Genomic DNA, 24,538 nt, shown 5'->3' on the forward strand with positions numbered 1-24,538 from the left:
TTATGAATTAAGGAATACATATTATTACTTTTATTCCCGCTACTTTTATTTAGTGTAGTGTCCTGTAGTGTAGTAGTCCTGATCCCTGACGCTGATTTGAAGTAGCTGAGAAAGAACGTGGTCTCTGGGTTCATCTCTCTGGTCGGTGAAATGGTTTAGTAACGTTCTTGTTGTTTGAAGGGCTGCGTTCAAGTTCAAGTTAAACTGCTGTGTAGAGCACGATGCAGCATTGACTTCACTGACATTTGATAAATGAGTTTACGCTCAGATATTTCATTTTGAATTAAGTTTAAATACAAAAGTATAACACAAAGTTAAAAATGTTAAAATTCTGTCAAATGTTAAAACTACTAAAAATGTGGGAAAATGTGCATCATTTTCTTTAGATTCTTTAAGTGGTTAATTCATTTAAAAAGTTTGAGATTCTTTTAAACTGTTTTATTAAAATCTTAACTTCTCTGACGTTAAAGGTTTACAGCCTGAGTTACTGTACTGACAAAAGTTGGAAGGAAAATAAAGTTGATTGAGTTGGAAGTTTGAGTTGTCCTTGTGTCTTGGAGGAATTGACACTATAATTAATTAATAAAAGTATGTTTCAGGTAGAGATGAGATGAGTCAGCGATGTTTTCTAATAATTGTTTCTTCAGAGCAAATCTTATTTTATGAATTTGTTTAAACTCCATGTTATAAAAATTTACTTGGAGAGTTTAAATCCATTTCAATTATCTTTTCATTTCTCTGATTTCAGTGTGCAAGAAACATTTTCAGGAAATGCAGTAATAAAAAAAAGCTACTCAGTTTCACTTTTATTGCCAGAGGGAAAGATGCTGCAGATGAACTCTTACCCAGAGAGCCACAGCTTCCTCCACGTCCTCCATGGTCAGCGTCGAGCCGGCGTCCTCCACCTCCACATCAATCCGGTAGAACACGCCCTCTGCAAATGAAGGCGTGAGGAGAGAACGGGAGGAAATAATACCTCAGTCTCAATTTGCCACAAGCTATTTCACACATAATGGAACTTTTTAAGTGCCTGTGCCACATAGCAGGAGACGAAGGCAGCGGCTGGAGCTGATGGAGTTGTGGAAAAATCCAATTTTAGAGTGTGAAATGATGGAGGAGGAAGGTGAAGGAGATCATCTGGAATCAGACCGAGGTTTCTCACACTTTTACAAGGATTTAACATGTTTGATTTACTCCTAAACCAGAATAAATGACATCTGAAATCTGAATGAAATTAAATTAATTTTTAATGTAAAAAAACAAAAACAATGATGAACTGAACTAAATAAACCATCTAAAAACTGAAACTGAACCAAATCAGATGTTAAGAGCAGATTAATGTCAACTTCAAGTACGTCATGTTTTATTGGGGTTCTCCTGCTATGCTTCACGTCGGCCTCTAGGTGTCTCTATAGTCTCTACAATTGGTAGGAGACGCCACTGCCACTCCATCTGCTCTGGTCGGAGACCCTGCCAGCTGCACACATTTGCTTCTGCGTTTCTTTCTGAGGTTTATGGAGCAGCCGGTCATTGCAAACATCCAGATTTTGATCTTTTATTTAGTGTCTGAGAGAGTAGCAGCAGCGGAGCAGGACGTCTTTGCAGAGAGGCTGGATGGACTGGACACCTCCAAGAAAAGAAAAAGTGGGAACCAAGGCAGAATAATACTATGATGAGAGCAAAGAAGGAGAAAGACAGAAGTAACCAGGGAGTTGTTGAGACGTGCTACAGTCTGACAGAAACTTCCCGTTAACACCCTAGAACTGGTCCAGAATCACAAACCAGGCACGAGCCTCAACTTCCACCCTTTATCCACCCATTCAACATGACTGACAGCTACTAACATCTACTCCTACTGAACAATTAACAACTGTAAAACCCAGCCACCTGAGGAAGGAATCAAATGATGTATTCAGTCTTAAAATCTTTTCGCTTTTATATGTATACACACACCGACAGGTGTGAAAGCATTTTCTGCTAGATCGTGGCTGCAGGGATTTGTTCAGTCATGAGAGCATTAGTGACGGCAAACACTGACATCTGGTGATAAGTCCTCACTGAGTGTGTGTACATACTTTTGGCCATATAATGTATTCTTCAAGGATATGTAACTCTTTCAAAACCTTGTTTGGTAGAGTTGAGTCTGTAAACGGACTTTAAGACTTCATACATGCTACTACGCTGCATTCTCTGCATGCTAGTTTCATCTCTGATGATTGAGTTTTTAATTCTCTACATCTACGGTTTGCCGTTGCTGCATGACATACTGTTCCCCGATGACAGTCCACACAGACATGTAAAATGAAAGCGTTGTTTACATTGGCATGGCAACGCAGGCTGAGGAGGCAGGTTCACCGTGGCCTCGTTCAGGCCGCCGCTGTCAGCCGCCGTACTGACTGATCTGAAAGGAGCTGCTGACGATGACTTTGTGGTGTGAGCAGCATCACCCGCGGCAGGCGGAGGAGATGGTTTGTCTTTGACATCGACGTCGCCAACGTGGTCCTGCTTTGGAAATGCTCCTAAAATCTGATCAGACACGTCTACGGTTGAGTTCCCAGTGCCCTGAGATGCTTCCGCACCATGTTTAGCTTTAGTACCGTTTGACTCAGAATCTTTGATTTCCGTGACAACGCTTGCATTGGACTTGAATTTTGCGTATTCGGTGTGGCTGGCACTCCCAGGGTGTTGAATCTCTTCCAGCCCAGAAATGAAGCTGTGATTTGGGGCATCGATAGAGGGGCTGGTGGGGGACGTGGATGCTGCAGGGGAGGAGGTGGTATTAAGGCCAGAAGAGTGCAGGGGGTTGGAAATAACTGGAGCGCTGGTTGGTTGAGTCAACGTTACGAAGCTGGACTGAGGTTCAGCAGGAAATGATTCAGTGTTTGGGGCCATTTCTGGATTCAGACCTCCATCAGACTGATGCTCTGTTACTGTATCGTCACTGATGGTCACTGCTGAAGGAGACATGTGCCCGTCTGCAGTGTGTATCTTTGGAACAACATCGGCGGGATCAAACAAAGCAGAGAGATGCAAAGGTTTCCCAGCAGCACTGAGCTCTTTTGAGGCCTGAGGCGACAAAACCGAACCACCGATAAACCTGGAGGCGCCTGCTGTCTGCGAGCTGTTTGCAAGCCCTGGAAAAACCTCCTCATCATCCAGCTCAGCAGAAACAAAAGCCTGAGAGAGGCCGGGTTTTAGTTTGTCATCAGGGAATGTGGAAGCCTGTAAATATTTGTCCAGGGGGGACCGAACTGTTGTGGACTGAAGGAATCCAACCATCAGCCGAGTGGGTGACGAGGAGCCAATTTCTGAATCTGTCAAGCTGCCTGATTGTGTCAGCAATGTAGATGAGCTGGGATGGAGAGGGGAGGGAGAAGGGGTGAGGAGACGCCAGAGGAGATGGGAGGTGGTAGTCCTGAGTACAGGATAGATGTGAGAAGGGTAAAGAGAGGGAGGAGAAGAGGTGAGGCTTTCTGAAACGGAAAGAAAATCTGATGAAAGGAGAGGAGGTGAGAGGGGCTCCTCAACGTTAACACTCTTTGCGTTGAGTTCCTCTCTTCCAATCGAAGCCTCGGCTGAAGTGTGCGTATGCATGAGTCGGGTGTGCCGTTCGCCGTTAGCTCGCGTCAAGTCTGAGTGGTGCGGTGTTGTATAATCCGGGCTTGAAGTGTGCTGGGGGATTGAAACACTAAGCCGTGCACTCGGGCTGAAGTGGAGCCCCGGTGTTGGTGCCGGCGCTGTGACAGATGGATTCAGCAGAGAGAGACTGAGGGGACTGAATGCATTGTCGTACATGGTGGGAATCCGTGAGTTCGTTCGGCCGTGGAAATGGGAGAAATAAGTGTCTCTGTATGAAGACGTCTCAGACGTTTCAGGGGAGGGTGAGGAGGAAGACGCTGTCATCATCGATAGGTTGTCAAGGTGAACAGAAGTAGGACTCCTGGTTAAAGGGAAACCATTAGAAGACGGCAAAGCTAAGTGTAAATCATGCTTTCTGTGAGTATCTGACTGGAGCAGAGCCAGGCTGTGTTCAGAGGCCACCAGTGGCACGAGGCCACCGACTGGACGTGACCCGTCTCTCTGTTTAGAATCTGCCAAGAACTGAGTGACTGACAGACTGGTTGGATCTGAAGAAGGCCACAAAACCTCTGACAAATTCATCTCTGAGTCTCGCACCTCCAGCTGCGAACTGGCTGCCAGGTTCTCCGCTGGTAAACCTGAAGGAGTTGAGCTAAATTTACTGAAGGATTCAACCGAACGAACTAATGTGCCCGACTGAGCATCAGGGGACTGACTGTCCATTGAGGAGGGCAAAGGTTTGGATACATTAACTGAGGGTGTCTCTGCAGAAGGTAAGAGGTATTCAGGAACTAGTGCACCAACGAATGGAGTCTGAGATTCAGTCTGGGCTTTTGAAAAGATGGGAAGTGACAACAAAGATGCTGAGTCAGCTGTCGTGGCCTCAGACATCTTTTTAAGGTTTGAGGATAGAAACAGAAATGACAACAAAGACGGCTGAAAATTTATGCTGACTACTGGGGAGGAAGAGGGGAGGGTGAGCTGCTGAGCAGGAGGAGGAGTAGGAGGAGGAGGAGGAAGGAGGGGAGTGGTGGTTTGAATCTGTGAAGTAAAACCAGTAGGGGAGACGGATGATGAAGACAGAGTGATGGCTTGAGACAGAGACGAAGGGGAGAAAGAAGAAGATGAGTGGTGAGAGATGTCAAAAGTGTTGGTAGTTGTGGAAGTTTTGGGAGAAACTGGAGAAGGAGAGGAGAAAAAGAGGGATCTGTTGGGGAGTAAATATCTGTCTGCACTTGTAGATAAATTGTTAATCAGCTGTGAGTTTAGAGATTTCTGGGCATCTTCTTTTGTTTGTGGGACTGAGGAGGAAATAATCTGCTTTGGGTAAAAATCTGAAAGGAAATCAGAGGAGTCCGGTCGAAGAGAAGGAGTCGGCTGTGTGGAGAGAAGGGATGAAAGTGAGGGAATAAGGAGGGATGGAGCTGGTTGAATCAGTGTATCTGCAGCAGACTGCTTCTGTCCACTGCTGCTGTTTGACACCGTATGAGCGACTGTCTGAGGAGAAGTTGTGACCGTTGTGACCGTTTGTGGCGTACGTCCATCGTAGAGATGTTTACCTTCTCGTTCTGGAGCGGTGACGTTGTGATCTTCAGGGCTGGCGGTGGGTTCCCTCAGGGAGTCAGCAGCATCAAACTCATACAGGCTGAAAGTGCCGCTCTCTTCCACGAACTCCGTCACATCATACACCTCAGACCCAGACAAGTAACCATCACTCGGTAGAGACCACTGGGACGCTACAGGCTTATTCTTTCTGTTGCTAAGCACTGATGAAGATGACAGCGATGTCAGTGATGCTGCCTCCACATCGTCTGTGGACTGCTCTGATCCAGGTCGTAGATCCAAGGTGATCTTTGTGGAGACCCTTGTCACGTGTCCTGACGTTGTGTGTTTTAACCCACTTGTGTGTGGAGGCCTGGTTGGGGATGGGATAGCAGGTTTTGTGATGTGAACCTCCCTACCAGGTGGAGCTCTGGTGGCAACTGGACGCCGTCCTCCACTTGGCCGCTTCCTCAGAGGAGTTGAGATGAAACCCAGTGAGGTTCTGGCGCTGCGATAGCCTGGGGCCCTAAGGACGGAGGCTAGGGGTTTGGGGTGGGTCGGCTCAGGTGGAGCTAAGAGTCTGGGAGGATGTTGATGAGAACGAGGTGTTTGGTCTGGAGGAAGAGAGGCTCTTCCAGAGGGGCCGAGAATGAAAGCAGACCTCCTCCTCCTGTTCCTGCGGACGGCTGGAGCAGTTAACCCAGAAATCTGTCTTCTGTGGTGAACAGGTGCTCCAACAGTCGGACGCTTGGACTTTGAGGATGTGAGCTGCTGAGGAGAATCTACAGCAGCAGCTTTGGTTGGAGCTTTCATCGTCGTCTCCTCTGCTGTTATTATAGTTAAAAAGCAGATAATAAATGAAGATAATCAAATGCATTTCCAAGTTTTAACCTTGTCCTTCAATCACAGCTAGTTTCAGAAAACTCGACTTTGATCAAAGCTGGTGGAGCGTGAAAGGAATACACCGAAACCAGAAGAATCACTACGACTAGACAGACTGAAGTATGGAGGAGCTACTGCAGGCGGTTCTGGTTAGATTCATCGGGTCCAACAGGAAACACATCAAGCCGCCAGTTTGTTTCAAACAGCTGTGGGGGAAATTCTGAGAATACTTGAACAAAAAAAAAATTATGCAGAAAGAATGTTGAGAAAAGGACTAATATAAAGACCTTTGTTGGACCAGTAGGTGTTTCTTACCCCAAGGGGGAGCAGCAGGAACAGCTATGTTAGCTGCTGACACTTGGTTAGTAGGTATGAACGGTGGCAGGGAAGTTGTTCCTGGAACTGTCAGTGGAGATGAAAGGGGACAGAAAAAGAAGGAGGAGAAGGAGGAGGAGGAGGAGGAGGAGGAGGAGGAAGCGAATGAACAGAATAAGATGAGCCAAAGAGGAGGAAGAGGATGTGAATGCGGCCGTGCAGGACTGTCATGGGGTTAAGTTAATGTGTTATTTTATTGAAATCAATCACTATTTGTCTACAGGTTGTTAGCAGAAACCAGAGAAAGAATCAAACACCCATTATTTATGTAACTACACAAAAAAGTGTATTATGTTTTCCTGTGTCCATGACAAAAGTTAGCTAGTTAGCTGGGGGCCAGGAAGCTAGGAAGAGTGCAAGTTGTAGCATTACATGTATTGCCCTGCTTTCAAATGGGATTTTATTTTCCTGTGTTCCTGAGAAAAGCCCATGTGAACAGCGCCCTCTTGTAGTATTCATGACATCATGATTGATGACGTCTTCAGGGGGAAATATTGATTTTCACCTACATTTACTGCAGTTAATTAGCTGCTCATTAGCTCGCTAGCTTTTCATTTCCTTAAATCTTAACAGCTCCACAAGTTTTCTGATCCTATCTGTTCCTGACAGATGAAGGAGCTTCTCACAAAGCTCATAAACTCCATTTGAAGGCAACATTATGCAGAGAAAGTAGTGAAAAGAGGCACAGCATGTTCCAGAGAGCGCTAATAATTTGGATAAATGTCAAATGACACTGATAGTGACAGATGACAGATGACTATAATTAAATGTTTGATCAACAGAAATGGAATCAAAAACTGCAAATTAACAAAAATCTGAGAATTTATTACCTTTTTCTGGCACCTATAACCTAAAATATTACAGGTAAATGTGTCACAATATGTTAAACTGTTGAAAAGTCTGGACACAGCCTCTCAGTCAATTCAGTGAGAAAATGTCTTTTGACTGGTAGTGTATAATTACCTCCAGTCCCAGCTCAAAGTTTTAATGTGATATTAACCACAAATCCAAATGTAATTGGTTCATTAAACCAAGAAAACATTCTACAATTATTTCTTCTTACAGCTTTAAATTTCTGATTAGTGTTTATACTAAAAGCTGTAGCTGCAATCCTTCCACCAAGTCAGGGAAATTAAATGCATTTAGTTCCCCCACCTTTATTACTCCTGCTGTTTGGATTCATTGCAGCTGCAGGATTAAATCCACTAAAGCAGAGCCCCATGGCCTGTGTACATGGCAGCGTTAACAGAAGTCAGACTGAGAGTGCATGCAGTCAGACCGGTGTTTTATGAAGCGGGAGTGTTGCTCTTACCATGCACTGTGGGGTTAGTAGCTGCAGGGTTAGTGGCAGCAGGTGATGAGCTGCTGGTTGTCTGTTGGGCTACAGGGGGAGTAAACAATCACAGATTACAAATTTGCTTAAAGACTCATGTTGGAGGGGAAATGTGCAACATTCTGTGACTACATGGTTCTTATCACGTCATAGAGAATAAATGTGCTTCACGTAACCTCCTGAATCAGATCGGACTGATGGATCAGGTGTAGAGGTCCGGTGGTGATGTACACCAGAACTGCTATGGGGGGGCAACTCTGAAAAAGGCTGACCACTGGCTTGATGTGTGCCTACCTTTACAGACCCGAGAGTTTAAGAGTCCAGATGACTGGCTCAGAGCACCTACGAAAGTGTTCAAGGCCTGAACCACCAGTCAGCATCAAGGAGTTCACGAAGTGGTGCAAGGAGGAACAAATCATATACTGACAGTCAGCGCTTATTAGCAACTCACAGAGCATACAAGATCTTTAAATGTCTTTTAATTTGAACGTACGGATGAGATGAAGATGAAAAAATGAGAATAGTCTTCAGTGTGACCTGAAAAGCCGCCGACAGAAGTTCGACTAGAGTCAACGGTGCAGAACACGCCGCTAAAACTAGTGCCACAGGCGCTCACTGATTACATTTGGTGTTATCTTTGTTAAAATGACTAAATGATCAGATGTTATTGTCCATTATAGCAGCAGTGTATTCAGATACCAGAGCTACCTTACCATGAGCTGTGCTGCCGGATGAAGGAACGTTAGCAGGAGAAGCAGAGGCAGCAGTGGTGGTGGCGATGGTGGGGGTGTCAGTTGGCATAGCTGATTAGCACAACAAGCAGCATGTCAGTAACACAAATCACACAAGCACACGGCGTTAATGGGACCAGCCTGCTCGGTTAAAAAGGTTTCAAAAAAAAAAATGATCAAGAAAAACTTTTAAGTGCACAAAGCTTCCCAAAAGCCTTGAGTTTGGTTAAAAGTTTTGAGTCAATGAGAAGTTCCGTAATAAAAGGCATTTGAAGCCTAAATAAAATAGAATTCAGGGGGTAAACCTCCAGTAATTGTTATTTACTTGCATGGAAAGTTTAGTTGAGGCAAACACAAAAGCAGCAAAGCAGCTAAAGCCTTACCAGAGGAGGTGGTGCTGGCTGTGCTGCTGCTGCTGCTGCTGGTGATGGTGATGGTGGTACTGATGGATGGGTTTAGAGGCATGCTAGTGGTAGGGATGGTAGATGGAGATGGGGTGATGGAAGGGAGGACTGGAGATGACAAATCAAAGGATGCAGCAGAACAAGAAGGACCACAAAACTGTTTTAATGCTGACGACTGCAGATCAGATGCACCTCAAGGTCTTTTCAGGCTTCAGACCTTGAACATGCATGAACTTTAACAACGTGTTATCGATCAAACCCTAGAGCTTCATATTTGAAGTCTGAATGGAGAACTTAACTGCCCATTGTTAGAACAAAATGTTCCTATTACTGTTGACTTTCATAAATTCCTGGGAATATTCCTGCTCCACTAAGACCGTTCACAACCACACAAAGGTTAATTAACTAATAAAAAGGTTTGATGAAGTCATTCTTTAAAGGCAGCAGTGATAGATAATATTTATCTATGCTCAGCCCTCCTGAGTCAAACAAATTCATCTGGACCAGTTATTCAGAGCAGAATAAGCTGAGATAGACGAGCAGAAAGAGAAGGAACTAATTCATAATGAAGGTGTTACTCTGAAGGCGCCTGAAAACTAAAACAGCTCCGAGCAACTTCTGATGGGTTCTTAAAAAGGTCAAACACAGCACCTTCAGAGGGTGGTGACTTTTACTAGGGAAAGTGTTTTTCTGATAGAAGTCAGCAACAAAAACCATGAAAACCATCTAAGTGAGCAAAATAAACGAGCATTTAGAAAAGGTAATGAAGAAGGTGGAGAAACTACAGGAAGAGGAGTGAAAAAGAGGCTGATCCAAAAAACAAAAGTCCCACTGGAGGGAACGTGGATGGAGAGTAGGTGAAATCCTGTGGAAATGAGGCATGAGAAGCTACAGATGGAAAGCAAGAAGATATATTATCAGGGGGACAAGGGCGAGGGTCGCTTACCGTGGGTGCTGGCAGTATTAGCATGGGTGGTGTTAGTGGAGTCAGTGGATGAGGTGGAAGCAGCTGGTGGAAGTGACAAGGCGATGAGACACAGAGAGAGAGAAAGATGCAGAGAGTGATGAATGGTTGCGATGCTTGCAAGTCAACGAATGTCTAGAACGAGGAAGGAGCCTATGGTGGAAACGCTGTGGGTCAAGTATCAGACCCGGATTCATCTCTAAAGACAGACTCAGACCGCAGACTTAGATATGAGCTGGAGCTGAGCAACAACCACTTTTTCAAGACAATGAACATCATTTTAATTTCATTTCCTCAAATAGAAGACAAAAAAAAAAAAAAAACAAGTCTAGAAGGATGAAGGGGTGAGGATGCCTCCTGGGCCTCCCCCCTCCCTCTGGGTTTACCCTTTGCTTGGCCAGCTGGGATTAGACCCCGGCGGGACTATATATATCAGGACTGGCCTGGGAACGCTGGATTCCGGAGTTCTCTACTCACACTCTCGGATAAGCAATGTCGACATCATTCACAATGTACAACAGTGTGTTAGGACGCCTCCAGGGTTCAGGTCTAATCTGAGTCTTTGTCTCTAAAATAAATTAGAATTTAACGAGATGTGAGAGTCTTTCCATCTGGTTCCTAAATCTGGATCATGTCTCCAAGTCTCCAACCATGTGTTCCTGGTTCTGGTCCAGTGGTAGGTAGAGATCCATCAGAGACAGCAGCTGATATAATATTCTACTGACCACATGGTGGCGCTGCTGCTCATTTACACACAGACTGAGATCAGATCTCAGCGCTGGCTGGGGACGCATATAGAGACACGTTTTAATTAATACCAGGAGTGAACACAGGAATTTAAAGACAGATGAGATAAACTGACCAGGACCCATGTTAGTGGCAGGTCTGAACTGGGCCTGTCTCCTGCTGAGACAAAGGCAGTCACCCACACAAAACGTGTCTTCAGTTCTGAGCGGGGCGTGAACACACGGAGCGCCATGAATGGAGGAAAAAGTCGACTGCCAAGTACAACATACATGAGTGTGCAAATTTGCAGGCAGGAGAGCAGCACTAAAGACCAACTGATTCCACATTAGGACATGGAAACAGAAATCCAGCACAAGCTTCAGGTCCCGTGCTTCACATAACCGACTCTATCTTCATTTATGAATTATTTGTTTAGTTGAGCCCCAACTTGGTTAGATCTGGAAGACCTTGATGACTGAGGTAAAATAAGCCCTTTCACAGTTTAAACACAGCGACAGACTGTCACTTCCTGCCTCGTCTTAGGTGGGAGATCTTAAACGCAATCATTTGCATGAACTGATTTTTCCTGCATGTTTCCACCTGAACACAAGCCTTTTCTCTGGTCATTGAGCTCCTGCCAGCTCCATGCGTGCTCCTCTCCAGCCGGCACTGCTGTCCACTGAGCAGTCCAGCCGCAGGATTAAACGTTTTACCACATCAGTGCTCTCCCATGGCCCTACTGACCCGCATGGGCCATCGCAGTCCTTTATGTTCTGCAACACAAGCTGCAAGTTTAATTGGCTCTGCACTTTTTTGTCTCATGAGTACAATCCCACAAAAACTGACCTTTAGAAAAATGTCCCTCTGAGGAGCCGGTAGCTGCACATAGTGTGAGAACTGACATTTCAGGGGTGGAGCTGGGTCACGTTATCAGCTGGCCCTCAGCTACTGTTCGTCTTCACTGAGGCCAACTGGTCAGCCACGAGTCATGTGACCTGCTGGACAGAAGCTGATTGGCCGAAGTCCGTTTTTTCCTCAGGCTACGATTTGCGCATTGACAGAATTCCAGTTGGAAATGAGCAGCACCTCGGTGTAGCTCAGCCTCTGTGGGTCCTGCATTCACCTCCCCAGACTCACTCGGGTCATTTAAGGAAAGTGTCATTAACAGAGAAGCCTAAGGAGATTCTGGTCCACATTATTCTGATGAGAGCGAGAGACACGGAGTGAATACTTATTGGATTTTTACACTTTCTCAGACAACTGAACCGAGAAAGTGTAACAGCCGTATAGAGTATCATGTCATCAGATTAACTCCGATCACTATACGGGAGACCGTGTGCCATTCTTAGACTGTTGCATCAGATAATATATATGTATATAAATATATATAAAAGAGTTGCTTCTTAACTAAAACCCTTTACCCACGTAACATGCATCCATGCCTCCCTAAAATGAACACAGCATCAGAGCTTAGTGGTTTCACGCCCTCGCACATATATTTATAAGTTTATTTGCAGTTTAAGTCATTTAATTAAACATTCAAGTTGAGGATTAGTTTAATAGACTGAACTACAATTTGTTTTGTTTGGGAACCGGTTTATTGGGACATCTGACTCTACACGATATTCTAGCACATTACATTGTTTTTCTCTTTTAAGTTTAAATAAATCACACTAATAAGTTTTTCTTCCGTCAGGAGTTTCCATCTTTCCAAAACATGTTGGGAATAGTGTTTTAAAAGTAAGCGGTTGTCCTGTATCTCGATTCCCCTTTGTGTTTGTGTTGGGATGAGTCTGTGCACTTCCTGGTCATTTTTGAGTTTGGTTTACATAAAGAGTGATGAACGCTAAACCAGTAAATGTACCTTTGGTCCTTTATTCCATGAAACCAGAAGGAGAAGGAAAACCAGTGGTTTATTAGATTCATATGAAACTAGATGTTTTTGTATGTGAAGAAGAAGACAGAGACCAGAGACCTGGACCAGTGTCCACCTCAGAGGAGAATACGTCCTGTACCAAAGAGACCTGGACCAGTGTTCATCTCAGAGGAGTCTTTCACTTTCATGATTAGCTTTAGACTACAGAATAAAAGAAAGTTTTCTATCTTTATTTCCTTTTTACTAAATTAAAACAAAGTCAAATAACAGTTGTTTTTCTAGTTTTTCGCTTCTGCTTTTAAAAGCAAACTTGAAATACCGAAGGAATGTCAGCCTACATCAATTAGTTGAGTTGCAATATTGCTCCGTTTCAGCCTCAGTTTTTACTCTACTTCTGTTTCATTCTTTTCTTTTAGGGGCCCAGTTTATCTCTGGACTTTGTGGATTATTTAGTAGTATGGGAAAAATAAAAGCCATTCATTTGAAAAGTAAACTAGTGCCTGTTTGTCTTTGACTGTTTGGTCCCTGACAGTGGAAATGTTTCAGCTAACAGATATGGAACTGTAGTGACTGGAGAGACACATTTCCAGTCAGTTAATAATGAAGTCCACAGAACATGTGATAAATAATTCAAAACGCTCACACCAGGTACTGACAGCCTAAGGTGACCTCAGAGGGCGTCTTTTGTAGAACAAACCAACGCTGATCAATTTCCATTCTCAGCAGAGCACTTTTCCTTCTTTGTCTTAATCGTTCTATCTTACTTTCTCCATTTTCCTGATATCCTATATCCTATCCATCCTATATTTTCCCATTTCCATTTTGTCTTCCCACTGTCATATCTCTCATCTTAATTCCTGTCAGTTTAATCCTCAGTCTCTCTTGCCCTTTTCCTTCTCTGATCGAGTCCTTCCATCTTTTTACTAGTTCTCGGCAGTTTGACAGTATTTGGGGAGTTCAAAGGCGAGAATATGTTCAGGGCTTTTGGGAACACAGAGGATCCAAAGCCAAAGCCAAGCCTGGTCGGGGTTACAGAGTTTCTCCTGACATGATGTCCAGAATCCATTTTGGGGGTTAGGCAGCTTTAGGGGAGTTCAGAGAACCGGGGACTTTGAAGATTTCTCAAGATCGGAGACTGACAGCGAAAAGCATCGTTCTGTGAAGCTGAATGAGATGTGAAAAGATCTGATGCAGCCAAGGTTGAGAGTTTGATTCCCACTGGGTTTATCGGTGTTAAATATATATGTGGTCATGGAGAAAAGGCTCGGTTACATACATCGTTCTTGGCAGCAGCTCAGTTATTCCATCTCCTGTGTAGCTCAGTGGATAATTCATGGTGTAAACTCTGGCAGGGTTCAAACGCAGCACAATGCACATGACAGAAACGCACAAACTTCATATCTCATCTATGGAGACATCAGCATGGTTCATGAACACTGGTAAACAAGTGAGCTGAAATGTTTCCTCTGAACAATCTGTCATCTGTTTTCTTATCAATTTCATCCTCACACATTTCTGCTGACTTTAGTTCCTTACACAACAGTGCCAGGAACAAAGGGATATTTCAAGACAGAGTGCAGGACTGACGGCACCGCCAGTGAATTATAAACATAAGCAGTGGGTTTCTGCCAGCTTCCCGTTCCCAGTGAATACTGATGTGGTGATTTTCAGATTAAAATACATTCAGTTACATCAGGGTAATGCTGCGCACCATTAGTCTGAAAATATTTGCTGGGGTTCAGTTATTGTGATGATTAATAGTCCGACTCAAAGCATCATTAGCCATTAGCAATATAATCCACTGCAAGAAAGTGATCTGCAGCAATGGTCCATGTTGGGAACAAAGGAGTTCAGAGGTGTGTTGTCTACTTCATCATATATGCGTAACAAATATAAAACAACATTTTTCTTCTTGTGTTTTCTTGTGTTATGTCGATTCATCATTTCACCCTCACTTAGCTCGTTACTGAAGTCTGGTTGCAGCCTGGGTTGTTGATGCTCATTACCAGTTAGGTCTTCATGATGTCAGAGACATGAAATAAACTCGTAGCCAGGTTTGAATGTAACACTTACAATAAGTCACGCGTCATTCCCAAGGCTGAGTTTTAGAGTCTAATCGCCTCTCAACCTTCAAACCAAACCAGCAGAGTTTTCTTCATCATTTTCAAAAAGGGTAAATCTAATTTGTTGCAGGAGGTGAAATAAGAATGAAACCTTTCCCCCGGACGCTAAGTCTGTACAACAAACAGAGGAAGCAAATACAGGGAGGTGCGTCTATTTTCAGAGACAAGGCGTTCACAGTGGAGGCGTGTTGACTTTTCCTACCTGGGCAGCCCGTCCCAGGTGGGTCACAGGTGGTAGTGAGTGGTGTGTTGCTTGGTGGGGAGACGCCTGTTGCAGGAGACAGAAAGGTTCATGAGTTCAAATGACTGTAGTAACATTAGTGAATGGATCAGTGCTAAATGCTGGTAGAGGGAGGATGTGGAAAAAGGAAAAAGAAGTCATCAGACTGATCAAGATTCAGCCCGATGACGACTTTTTTTTTAGGAAAAGACTCAGAAATCTTAAACAAAAGATATTACATTACGACTTTAAAGATAAAATCCCACTGTCACATTCTCCTAATGGTCACTTGGGAACAAAACAGTTGGTTCGACACCATTACTTAGACAGTTTCCTCATTTCCTTGGTCACCCAGTAACCAGCCAGTAGCCTAGAGATGTCGATGCAGCCATTTTAATAACGGATGTATCTGTTAGTCTTTCTTTTGTTCCATTTTTTGAATTTGGATTTTTTTGCTATGAGTTTCAGTTCAGTTTCAGCCATGGACTTTTACTCATGTATGTTCCTCCTGCTTCCCTCTGAAAACATTCTTGTATCGTTGTCTTTCCATAGGTTCTTTCCTTTGTGTTTGGCCACCTGTGTGATTGTTTGCGCCGCCCTCATTGGTCTCAAACTGCGTCTCGCTGATCCATCAGCCCTCGTGTATATTTATAGCCGTCTTTTCCCTTGTCTTTTGTCCAGTCATCTGTTCAGATACCTGCCTGTCATCCAGCTCCTCCTGGAATAAGCCCACACTTTCTCCAGATCAGATACATGAAGATATATAACTCTGATTTGTGCTGAGCCCAGCTCACCCTGAGACAAAAGAGCAGCAGCGTTTCAGTGTTTCTACCTCTGCCGAGCCCTTGACTTTAAGCTGAGGCTTGGAACATCGATCAACTAATAAACTGAAAGAGATGCCTTCTATCTCAGCACCAACAGCTGCATCAGTTGGTCAATCCAAACCTGAGCGAACGAAAATCTACCAAACCTCAACCTCTCGTTCGTAAGTCCTGCCTTCCCTGACTGTGGTTCTACCTACCTGCTGCACTGCAGACTGTCATTCATTTACCTGGGCTTACCTTTTTCCTTGATAAATTTCTGTTTTGGATTACTTGTGTTGTTGGACTCTAGTTTTTTTGAACGTCTTTTTGTAACCTTTTCAGTTTCATTAAAGTCTTGCATTTGGATCCGTCCATTTCTTGGTACATTGTGATAGGGTCAGTAATTCAAAGTTGACTCCAAGTGCATTTACATGGAAACACAAACAATCAATTAAAGTGTCGTTGAGATGTAAAACAAGCTTGATATTTATACTTGAGTTCTGATCAAAGCTGTAGCCCCTCCCAGGATACACTGGATACGTGGTTGGAAGAGCCCTGGATATCCTTTCAGTCTAGTAACACAATCATCTTTTTCTCAAAACGCTGCGGCTTGAACAACAAAAGTTTCCCACACTCTCATAGATTTTCAATCAATCAGATACTGTGGTTCATGGCGAGACACAGATTGGCTGCTCGCAGAAATCAAACCACAGAAGTTTTATTTCAGGGACAGTCTGTCTAACCAACCGTGTGCTTACAGCAGCCAAAAATCAAGCGCTCCTCGAGTACTTTGGCCGATTGAAATGTAATCCCGAGGCCGGCTCCGGCCCACACACACACTGAATATTCAGAGCCCTCGGAGGGAGTGGGAGGACGGGCCGCCAGAGAGAGCAGAGACTTTGTTGGAGAGGAATGTGTTTGAGATGTCAGCAAATCATCGCAGGCATCGCAGTGAAAGGGAAAGCTGGAATTTGGTAATCGTGGCTGAAAAGAGGCGCGGAGGGCTAAGGATTGTGCCCAGTCATGATCGACCCCTCTCTCTTGTCCTTCATCCTCCTTTTTTCTCCTGTTACTTTTTACGCTTCACTTCATCATCTCTTATTATTTCGTCATAGTTTCCTCATTCCACATTTTCATCACTTTCTGCCACTTCTCATCCTCTTGTCCTCGCCTCCTCCTCATCTCGTCCTTAAATCGCTCACTTGATACTTTCTCTTTTCTTCCTGTTTTTTTTCTCTTCACTATTTAAGTCCAACAATGAGAAGACAAACACTTGATCTTTCTTTTTCATACTAGTACAGAGGTGACCAACATAAATCTACTCTGATATTTTACACTACAATTTTCATTCAGCTCGACAGCTTGATGAAAAGCTTGGTGTGGACTGGCTGGATTGGAAGATTGGCTAGAACTTTGGAAGAGCTGGAACTGAGAAGGTCCAAAAGACCTTCAGCGTTGGAGCAAAATCTTTGTGTCTTCACCAAAAGCCCGTGACCTTAGTTGAGGGCTAGAACATACAGTAGATCACCTGGAAGTGATGCCTTCCAGCTCAGCTCTAACAGCTGCTTCACTGCTGACGCTGCATCAAACTGTCAGTCTCAACCTGGAGGAACAAACCTACCTAGAACCGTGACCTTTGTTTAATCCCGGCTGCTCAGCCAAAAACCACCCCAGTGCATGATGAAGGGTTCTGTCTGGAGAAACTGAAGCTTGGTTTAGGGAACTCCCATTTTAGGTTCAACAGCTGTGGAGAAACAGATACTTTCCCTGAAATCACTGCAGCTCAGAACAGAGAGAAGACGTTGGAGTAGGTGGTTTGTAGGAGAATAAACAAAGTCTCTGTGCTTGTTGGACAGCTGAGCCACGCAAACCAGGAAACTCATCTGGGACCAATCATAGCCGTGACAGTGTGTGCAACCATGTTGCAGAGTTACATTTCTAGGGAGGTGCATGTCAGGTTATGGCGCAGGGTCTGGAGTTAGTAGAAAGACACACAACTATCAATCAGGCTAAACACAACTAATCAAGACAAGAAGGCAACACTAGGGTCCACAGACTGCTGCTGACGTCTCCAGACTGGACCAGACCTTCTCCCTACGCCTCAACCTCCTCCTCCCCTCAATGAACTATTGACAGTGAACACAGCCTGGAGCTGAGCTGCAGGTCTGCCGAGTCCTCGATGAGCTGGAATCACCACTGATGTGAAGATAAGGTGGGAGACGTACGGAGAGAAGCACATTTGATTCTGAATTGAAAAGATCTGACACTGATTCATAACATCTTTAGAAATGTTGCAGCAGTCTCACAAGACAACAAGACTAGTCAGTGAGAGACGATGAGAGCACCGTCAGGACCGAAAGCTGATTGGCTTTACAAAGTATGACAATAGAGAGGAGCTGCACAAAAGCAAAGACACATGAGAGATGAGACACTAGAGGGAGAAGATGGAGGAGACACCAGAAAAGCCTCTGGAACCAGCGAGGAGCTTCAAGCGAGTTTTAGCTTGAAGTTATTATTTTTTTCCCCAAAATGAAATATCTTAAAGTGAAATGATATTGAATTGATTCAGAAAATCACTGTCGTTGTTTTGAATGCACATGCACATTAACAACAATCCCGAGTGATGCTGTGTCAAAACTAAAATCTAAAAATCACCTTTCAGGGTAAATAAAAGTGTGCGTGCCTCCTGTGCATGTCTTTGCCAGGGCGTTGCTGCAGCGACAGTAGCTCATTAACCGTAATTAATGCAATGACTCAGCAGTAGGACCATAAGTCACGGCCACTGGAGAGAAAACACATTGATTATCCACAGCGTGAGAAGCCGCCGGCGTGCATTTAGGCTTTGTGAATGCGGTTACTGTAATATTCTGCAGCATTCTTACATAAACTAACAGTTGACACTTGCAATAACACTGCGGCATGTTAACCAATATTCAGTTCATTATAGCTTTTCCATTTTCTGGGATTAACACTGAGTGCCTGGCTGGAATTTACTGGGGAAAAACATCTCAGAGCTGGCAATGATTTGTGTTCTCTGTTTGTGGTCTGGCGAGGTCGTGGATGAATTCATGCTGCCCTGTGGCGAATGTGACCACTAATAGTGGTACGGAGCCATGTTTCTGTTTTGGCCCTCATGAATAGAAACAGAAATTAGTTTTTGTTTGTTTACTACTTAAAAACAAGTAAATCTCCACAGGGCACATTTAGAGCAGAGAAATCTCTCCTTTCATTATCTAACAAAACCACTTCCTGAATCAGAACATTAGTGCTTCTGTGTTTGTGTCAATTTTCCCCTCTGGCTTCAATAAGAGATGAAAGACGACCTGCAGTGCACACACACTTGGCAACCTTGCATTGACACGTACAGAAGCACAGCGCACAGTTCACCTAAGGAGCAGTATATGTATGAGCACAGGCACACAGCTGGCGATGGCCTCCGTCGACAGCAGCCTCATTAGAGACCAAAGACGGTCATAAAAACAGCTTCAGGTGGTCCAGAGGTCTTTGGTAGCCTCATAAAAAAAGGAAACATTTTCAAGGTAAACAAAATCCAACACACCTCTCTGAGGAGCACAAGAGCCTGGAGGCTGTATATATTAGGGCAAGACAATCAAATCTTTAATCGCAATTCAGTGCATGACTTGTAAAATTAAGGCATAACCACCTAACTAACCGCCTGTTTTTTTTTCTTTAAATATCTGTTTTAAATGTACCTGGAGCTGATACTCTTTGCAGTACAGCTGCTCAGTTTATGACTTAGTTCATATCTACATTGAGAACCAGCAGACAGGACCGAGATAAACTTGCTGCTCATTTGTTTTCAGGCTACAATTCATTAAGACCACTTCAGGTTCCTGGTGTTTATCAGTCTGTGTTCAGCCCTGATACCTGTCATGTGCTCGTTTCCTGCTCTTTTTATTGGAGCACCAGGAGCTAAATTAGGTGGACAGTGTGGTTTAGACACTAGAGGGCGTGTTACTGCCCTCCGTAGGGAACAATTCTTTATTACATGCATGCTTCAGATTCCACTCGCATGAGAATTTATGAAAATTTGCATAATTTGCTCATTGTGATATTAACGCATGGTTTCCATGGTCTCCAGTTCTTCTTCTGATAACCGGAATGAAGCTCTTGATGGATGAGGAGTGGAGGATGAGGTGGTGGTAACTTTTACTGATCATCTCCTAATAAACCAGCATCAGACAAGGAGTTTCCAGGAGCGACGGAAACATGGAGCTAGATAGGAAAACAACCATGGACATACTTCACCACCTCCTCCTCCTCCTCCTTTTTCCTCAGTTCTATTTCCAGTAGATGTGATGCTCCTCTACAGTGATTTTATGCATCTGACCACGTCATTCAATTCGGTCTCCATGGTAACAGCTCATCTCTGATCGGGATGGAAACGTATTGACATATGTAGGACGTACGAAACGACAGAAACAATAGTTGGTGAAATGAAATGAAGCCTCCTTCATGAGCACAAAGTGGAAGAAGTGGAGCAGCGTAACGTTCCTAGAAGAGGATTTACTGCAGCGCTGATGTTGGTTTTAGCTGGTTCTAGTTCAGAAAAGGCCCTTTTTTAAAATGCGTCTCCAGGTCTTTGGCCAAGCAGCACATGAGAACACGACTGTACTCTATTAAACACAGAAATGGAAGCAGACCTCAAAGCCATGAGAGAGGAAAACAATAGTGAGGCGGCCAGCAGCAGCAGCAGCTATAAAAGCTCCGTTATAGAAGGACGGAAAATGTCGGTGTTTGTGGCTCTTGTTGCTGTAAAATTGCCCGTCAAAACATGGCAGTGGTGAGATGGGGCCGTACCTGTCGGCTCTGATCTAATCCTTCCTGGAGTCCCCAACTGGTTGTTGTTGGTTTCGAGCTGGCTACAACAACAGTCCCTGATTATGTAATGTGTTAAATAAATGTGACCTAGAAAACAGATGGATGAGGCTAAAACCTCCAACACCAAAGATTCATATCACGACCTCCTGAGTCCTGTGCTCCACCCACACAACAATAAAAACACTCGCAAAAAATCTGCTTTACACGATTAGACGCCCGTCACCTGCCCCCTGGTGGATGTATCCACGCTCTGCAGTCACCAACTTTTGGCAGCTGATTCCAAAATGGCCACCTTCATGGAAAATGTTTGCAAATTTTGAAAAAGGTGAGAATAATGTATATTAACTGATATTTCAATATGAATATTTACTGTGTTGAAGTGACCTTTAATTTCTTCACACATGAGAAAAACAATGTGAAAACGTTCTGGGTTAAATATGATACAGCAGGAATTTACGCCCGACACAGTGTCACCTTCTCTCATTTAATTTAACTGATTATTCAAAAGATTCAAGTGTCATCTTTGAATATGGATTCATTCGTTCCTTATTACTAGATTTTTTATATATATATATTATATATATTGTCTTTCCTCATCTTCAATTTTCACTTTCATTTCACAATTAAATGACACAATAATCCATAGAATATATATCTACCAATTCAGAGAAGGAATTCAGAGAGAATTGTGGAAAATAGTCTCAGATATGATACAAAGCAAAGGTCCTCAGGGCTTATGGATTTCCAACATAACTGCATTGGCAGTTATTTCATATGTAGGGCTTCAGAGGGTTAAAAGTGACAAACTGAGAAAATAATAAAAATGAATCAACTTGATTTGAGTGTTCACTAAGACTCTGGACCTCCTGAGTTAAAGCCTCCTGCCGTCGTCGTCCTGGATCATTTCCACTATCTCACCTGGATCAAACTGTTTTCTTTGCACAAGATGAAACCTGGAGACAGTAGTTTGAGTCTTGAGGAGTCAGAACCAGGTTCAAACTCATCCTCTGTTTGTTTGTCTCCTGTTTCCCTCCAGGAACCAGCGAAGCTCCTGTCGTCTTATTTATTCTGTGGTTTATTTACTGCACAGGCAACATTCATTCTTCTATTCATCAAACGATAAAACGGTGCTGGTGAAACTGTTCCAGCGATGGAGGTTGATGAGCTTTTAAATGTTTAATTTATCCAGCTGAAATACTCTGTTAATCACAGTACTTAGTTCACTATAATGAAAACGAGGAACCAGAGAATCACTTATCAGTTTTCAGGATTCGTATTCAAACCATTTCTGCTTCATTTGCTTCACTTCCTTCTTAAATGTGACTAGTGATGAAATCCTCAAATAGATTTCATATCCAAAAATGATAAAACACTCACAGATCAGTCTCTTCAGTCCGCAACAAAACAACTAAATAAGCTCCTCTTCTACAAGCCTCTGCTGTAAAACAGTCCTTTGGTTAAGAACGGTGCCTCACATATAATGGACATTCTTTTAGATACGACATGTTGCTACTTTTACTTTAATATTTTACGGTTTGCACCATCTTCTCATTTAGTAAGAAATTAACGACACCACATCCCCACATGGAGCCTCTGATTGGTCCAGCCGATCTTTACGAGATCCCAACAGACTGAAACTCACCAGAATTATGAATAAGTTCATAAAACTGTGATGCAAAAGATTTGTGAATGACTGGAACATGACTGAAGGCTTCCATTTCATTTCACAGCCATGTCAGTTCGTTTTCTTTTTGGATTCACTCATTTTATCATTCTTGGTGTATATAGAATGATTTTATTATTATTTTGTTATATATTATATTAGATGAATCTGTCTTTAGTTGTTATTTCATAAGGAAATGGAAGGTTTCATTAATCATTTTGTTTTTCTGTTTTTGACATTTTTGTTCTCTGAGCTGCTGTAACAGTCGCCACCACCGAGCGCCCTGCACACAATAAGTACACAACTACTCCTAAATGTCCATTTCTGGCCAAGAGTTCCCCTCTAACATGGCTGCCAGAGGGTATTTTCAACCATCTAATATTGATGTAACTAAACCACAGTGTAACACGACGGCTTTTACACTGAATCACACAGAAGAAACACTTTGCTTTAACGTTTTTCTTGTTTTTTACCTTAAACAAATGTATGATTGAATTTTCCCCTTCACGCATCAAAGCTGTTAGCAAAAGCAAAACTGATTCACACTTTCTCTAGTTGGTTAGCAGGGAACAGGTACATTAGCAGGGTGTTAGCAGCACTCACCACTAGTTGGCGCAGCAGTAGTTAAGTGAATGCAATGAGGGTAGCAGACTGTGAAGAGAAGGACAGATTAGTGGAAGTCAGTCAAACAACAAACAAACCAAAAAACAAAACTTGCAATTTTAGAAAAAGTTAATCAGACACGACGACAGATAAACAAGCGACATGTCAAACAGTCAATTAGCTGAAGGGCCAGGAATTAGACAGAGACGTCAGCAGTTTCCACATTTCATGACTTTTGATAAACTCTTAAAGTGCTGTGAAAACCAGACTGGCAGCAGAGGATCCGCTCATGCGCTGGTCTCTAACGCCGGCCTCTCGTTCGCAGCAGATTTCACGTGGAGATAGAAAAGCTGAACTTGCCGAGCTTAGTGCAGAATCATGCATTTCTTCAAAACCGCTCCAAGTCTCGGAGGCATGCAAGCATGCACGCACACACAGACACACAAAGTGGGCAGAGTGTTGGCAGGGTTTTCACTGAAACCGCTGTGGCTAACCTCCTGCGGCTACACGCTCATTTACAGCGCTTTAACTCAAAGCTGCTCCTCTGAGGACACACTGAGGTTCGGGCCAGAGTGTATTTGTGTGCGTGCGTGTGTGTGTGCCTAATGCATTTAGATGCTACTCTACTAATAAATACTATAAAAAATCTTTAATAAACAAGCGATTTATGTGCAGATTACGTCTTCTTGGTGCCATACAGTAGCAGATGTTTGTGTGCAGCAGCTCTCAGTGCATCTCACCGGCCAACTGGGTTTATAGAACGGAGTAGGAGTCGGTGGCTGGACTTGATTAACTTACCGGCAGCAGTCTGAACGTACCAGATTTTAGCTGAAGTCTGGTTGTAATTTTCCACCCTGAGAGCAAACAGACTGAAACGCTGAGCTGCTGCATGATAAAATACAGGCTGTGTATTGTATATGAGTGTGTGAACGTGGGATATTTAACCAGAAAATGTTTCTGTTTCTAAGTTCTTGCTGGTGTCTCTGTTCTTTCTGTGGCTCTGAGCTAAATGTCCTGTACACGTATATGTGCGCTGGAGCTGTGAACAGATATTTAATCACGATTAATTGCATGATTCATGTAGTCACTGCAAATGAATCATGCCTTTTTGTTGACTCGTTAAAAGGAAGGATATTTCTTGTTCCTCTTGTGAACATTGGCTGCTTTATGCAAATGTATGTTGTTACTATAAACATGATATTTCATTGGGAATAAACTCAATGTCAGAGTGATGAAACATGCAGATTCTTTGCTGTATTCGACCGATACAATTACTAACTCACTTAACACTTGAAGAACTGTTAAAGTTCCCAAACTAATTATCCTCCGTGGTTCCCCTGCATCCTCATCGTGTGTCGCTGCTCTGAGGTCAGATTTTCTTGTACTCACTGCAGCTGAGACTGGTGTCGGTCTGGGCCAGTGTGGACGGGATGCTCCAGTGACTGTTGTCCCAGTCGATGACGTTCCCCACCTTGTCACAGGTCAAGGTTTCGAGCTGATCCGGCGTCATTTCGTAATTCCACAGCCGGAGGTTGTACATGTTCCCGACGAAGCTGTCCTCACCTGAACACAATGAATCATGTGCACAGTCTGTTAATAGATCTGTTCTGGGGGAAATCTGTCTCTGCGTCCGTTGATTTGGTTCAGCCATTCAAGTGCCAATCAAAATGAATTTGAATAACTCTTGTGATCTTCCAATCATCTGCCACTATCAGGTCAACTAAAGTATCCAATACTTCATTTGATGACCATATTACCAGATGTTTGCAGATTAAAGATGCGTTTATACCACATTTGGTACAACACACTTTCAATGAGAAATTTCAAGCTGACATCCGGTACTTGCTGCTACGTATCGGACGAGATGCTTGA

At 43.5% G+C, this 24,538-nt stretch overlaps 1 protein-coding gene across 10 annotated transcripts in view; it reads right to left on the reverse strand.

Moving 5' to 3' along the window:
* Window positions 1-24,538, reverse strand: part of adgrg6 (adhesion G protein-coupled receptor G6) — a 78,246-nt gene that overhangs the window by 23,162 nt on the left and 30,546 nt on the right. For 3 of the 10 annotated variants that reach the window (XM_047573490.1, XM_047573495.1, XM_047573494.1), the window contains 9 exons: window positions 24,056-24,229; window positions 22,667-22,714; window positions 14,738-14,803; window positions 9,793-9,855; window positions 8,826-8,954; window positions 8,425-8,514; window positions 7,691-7,759; window positions 6,319-6,405; window positions 846-934 (listed from right to left, as the gene is read on the reverse strand). In XM_047573490.1, the coding sequence (XP_047429446.1) occupies window positions 846-934; window positions 6,319-6,405; window positions 7,691-7,759; window positions 8,425-8,514; window positions 8,826-8,954; window positions 9,793-9,855; window positions 14,738-14,803; window positions 22,667-22,714; window positions 24,056-24,229 (815 nt within the window). The remainder of the gene's footprint in view (window positions 1-845; window positions 935-6,318; window positions 6,406-7,690; window positions 7,760-8,424; window positions 8,515-8,825; window positions 8,955-9,792; window positions 9,856-14,737; window positions 14,804-22,666; window positions 22,715-24,055; window positions 24,230-24,538) is intronic. The other 7 variants (XM_047573491.1, XM_047573492.1, XM_047573493.1 and 4 more) reach the window with 7 other exon arrangements.

Source organism: Mugil cephalus, chromosome 21 (genome assembly GCF_022458985.1).
Source record: "Mugil cephalus isolate CIBA_MC_2020 chromosome 21, CIBA_Mcephalus_1.1, whole genome shotgun sequence".
Classification (NCBI taxonomy): domain Eukaryota; kingdom Metazoa; phylum Chordata; class Actinopteri; order Mugiliformes; family Mugilidae; genus Mugil; species Mugil cephalus.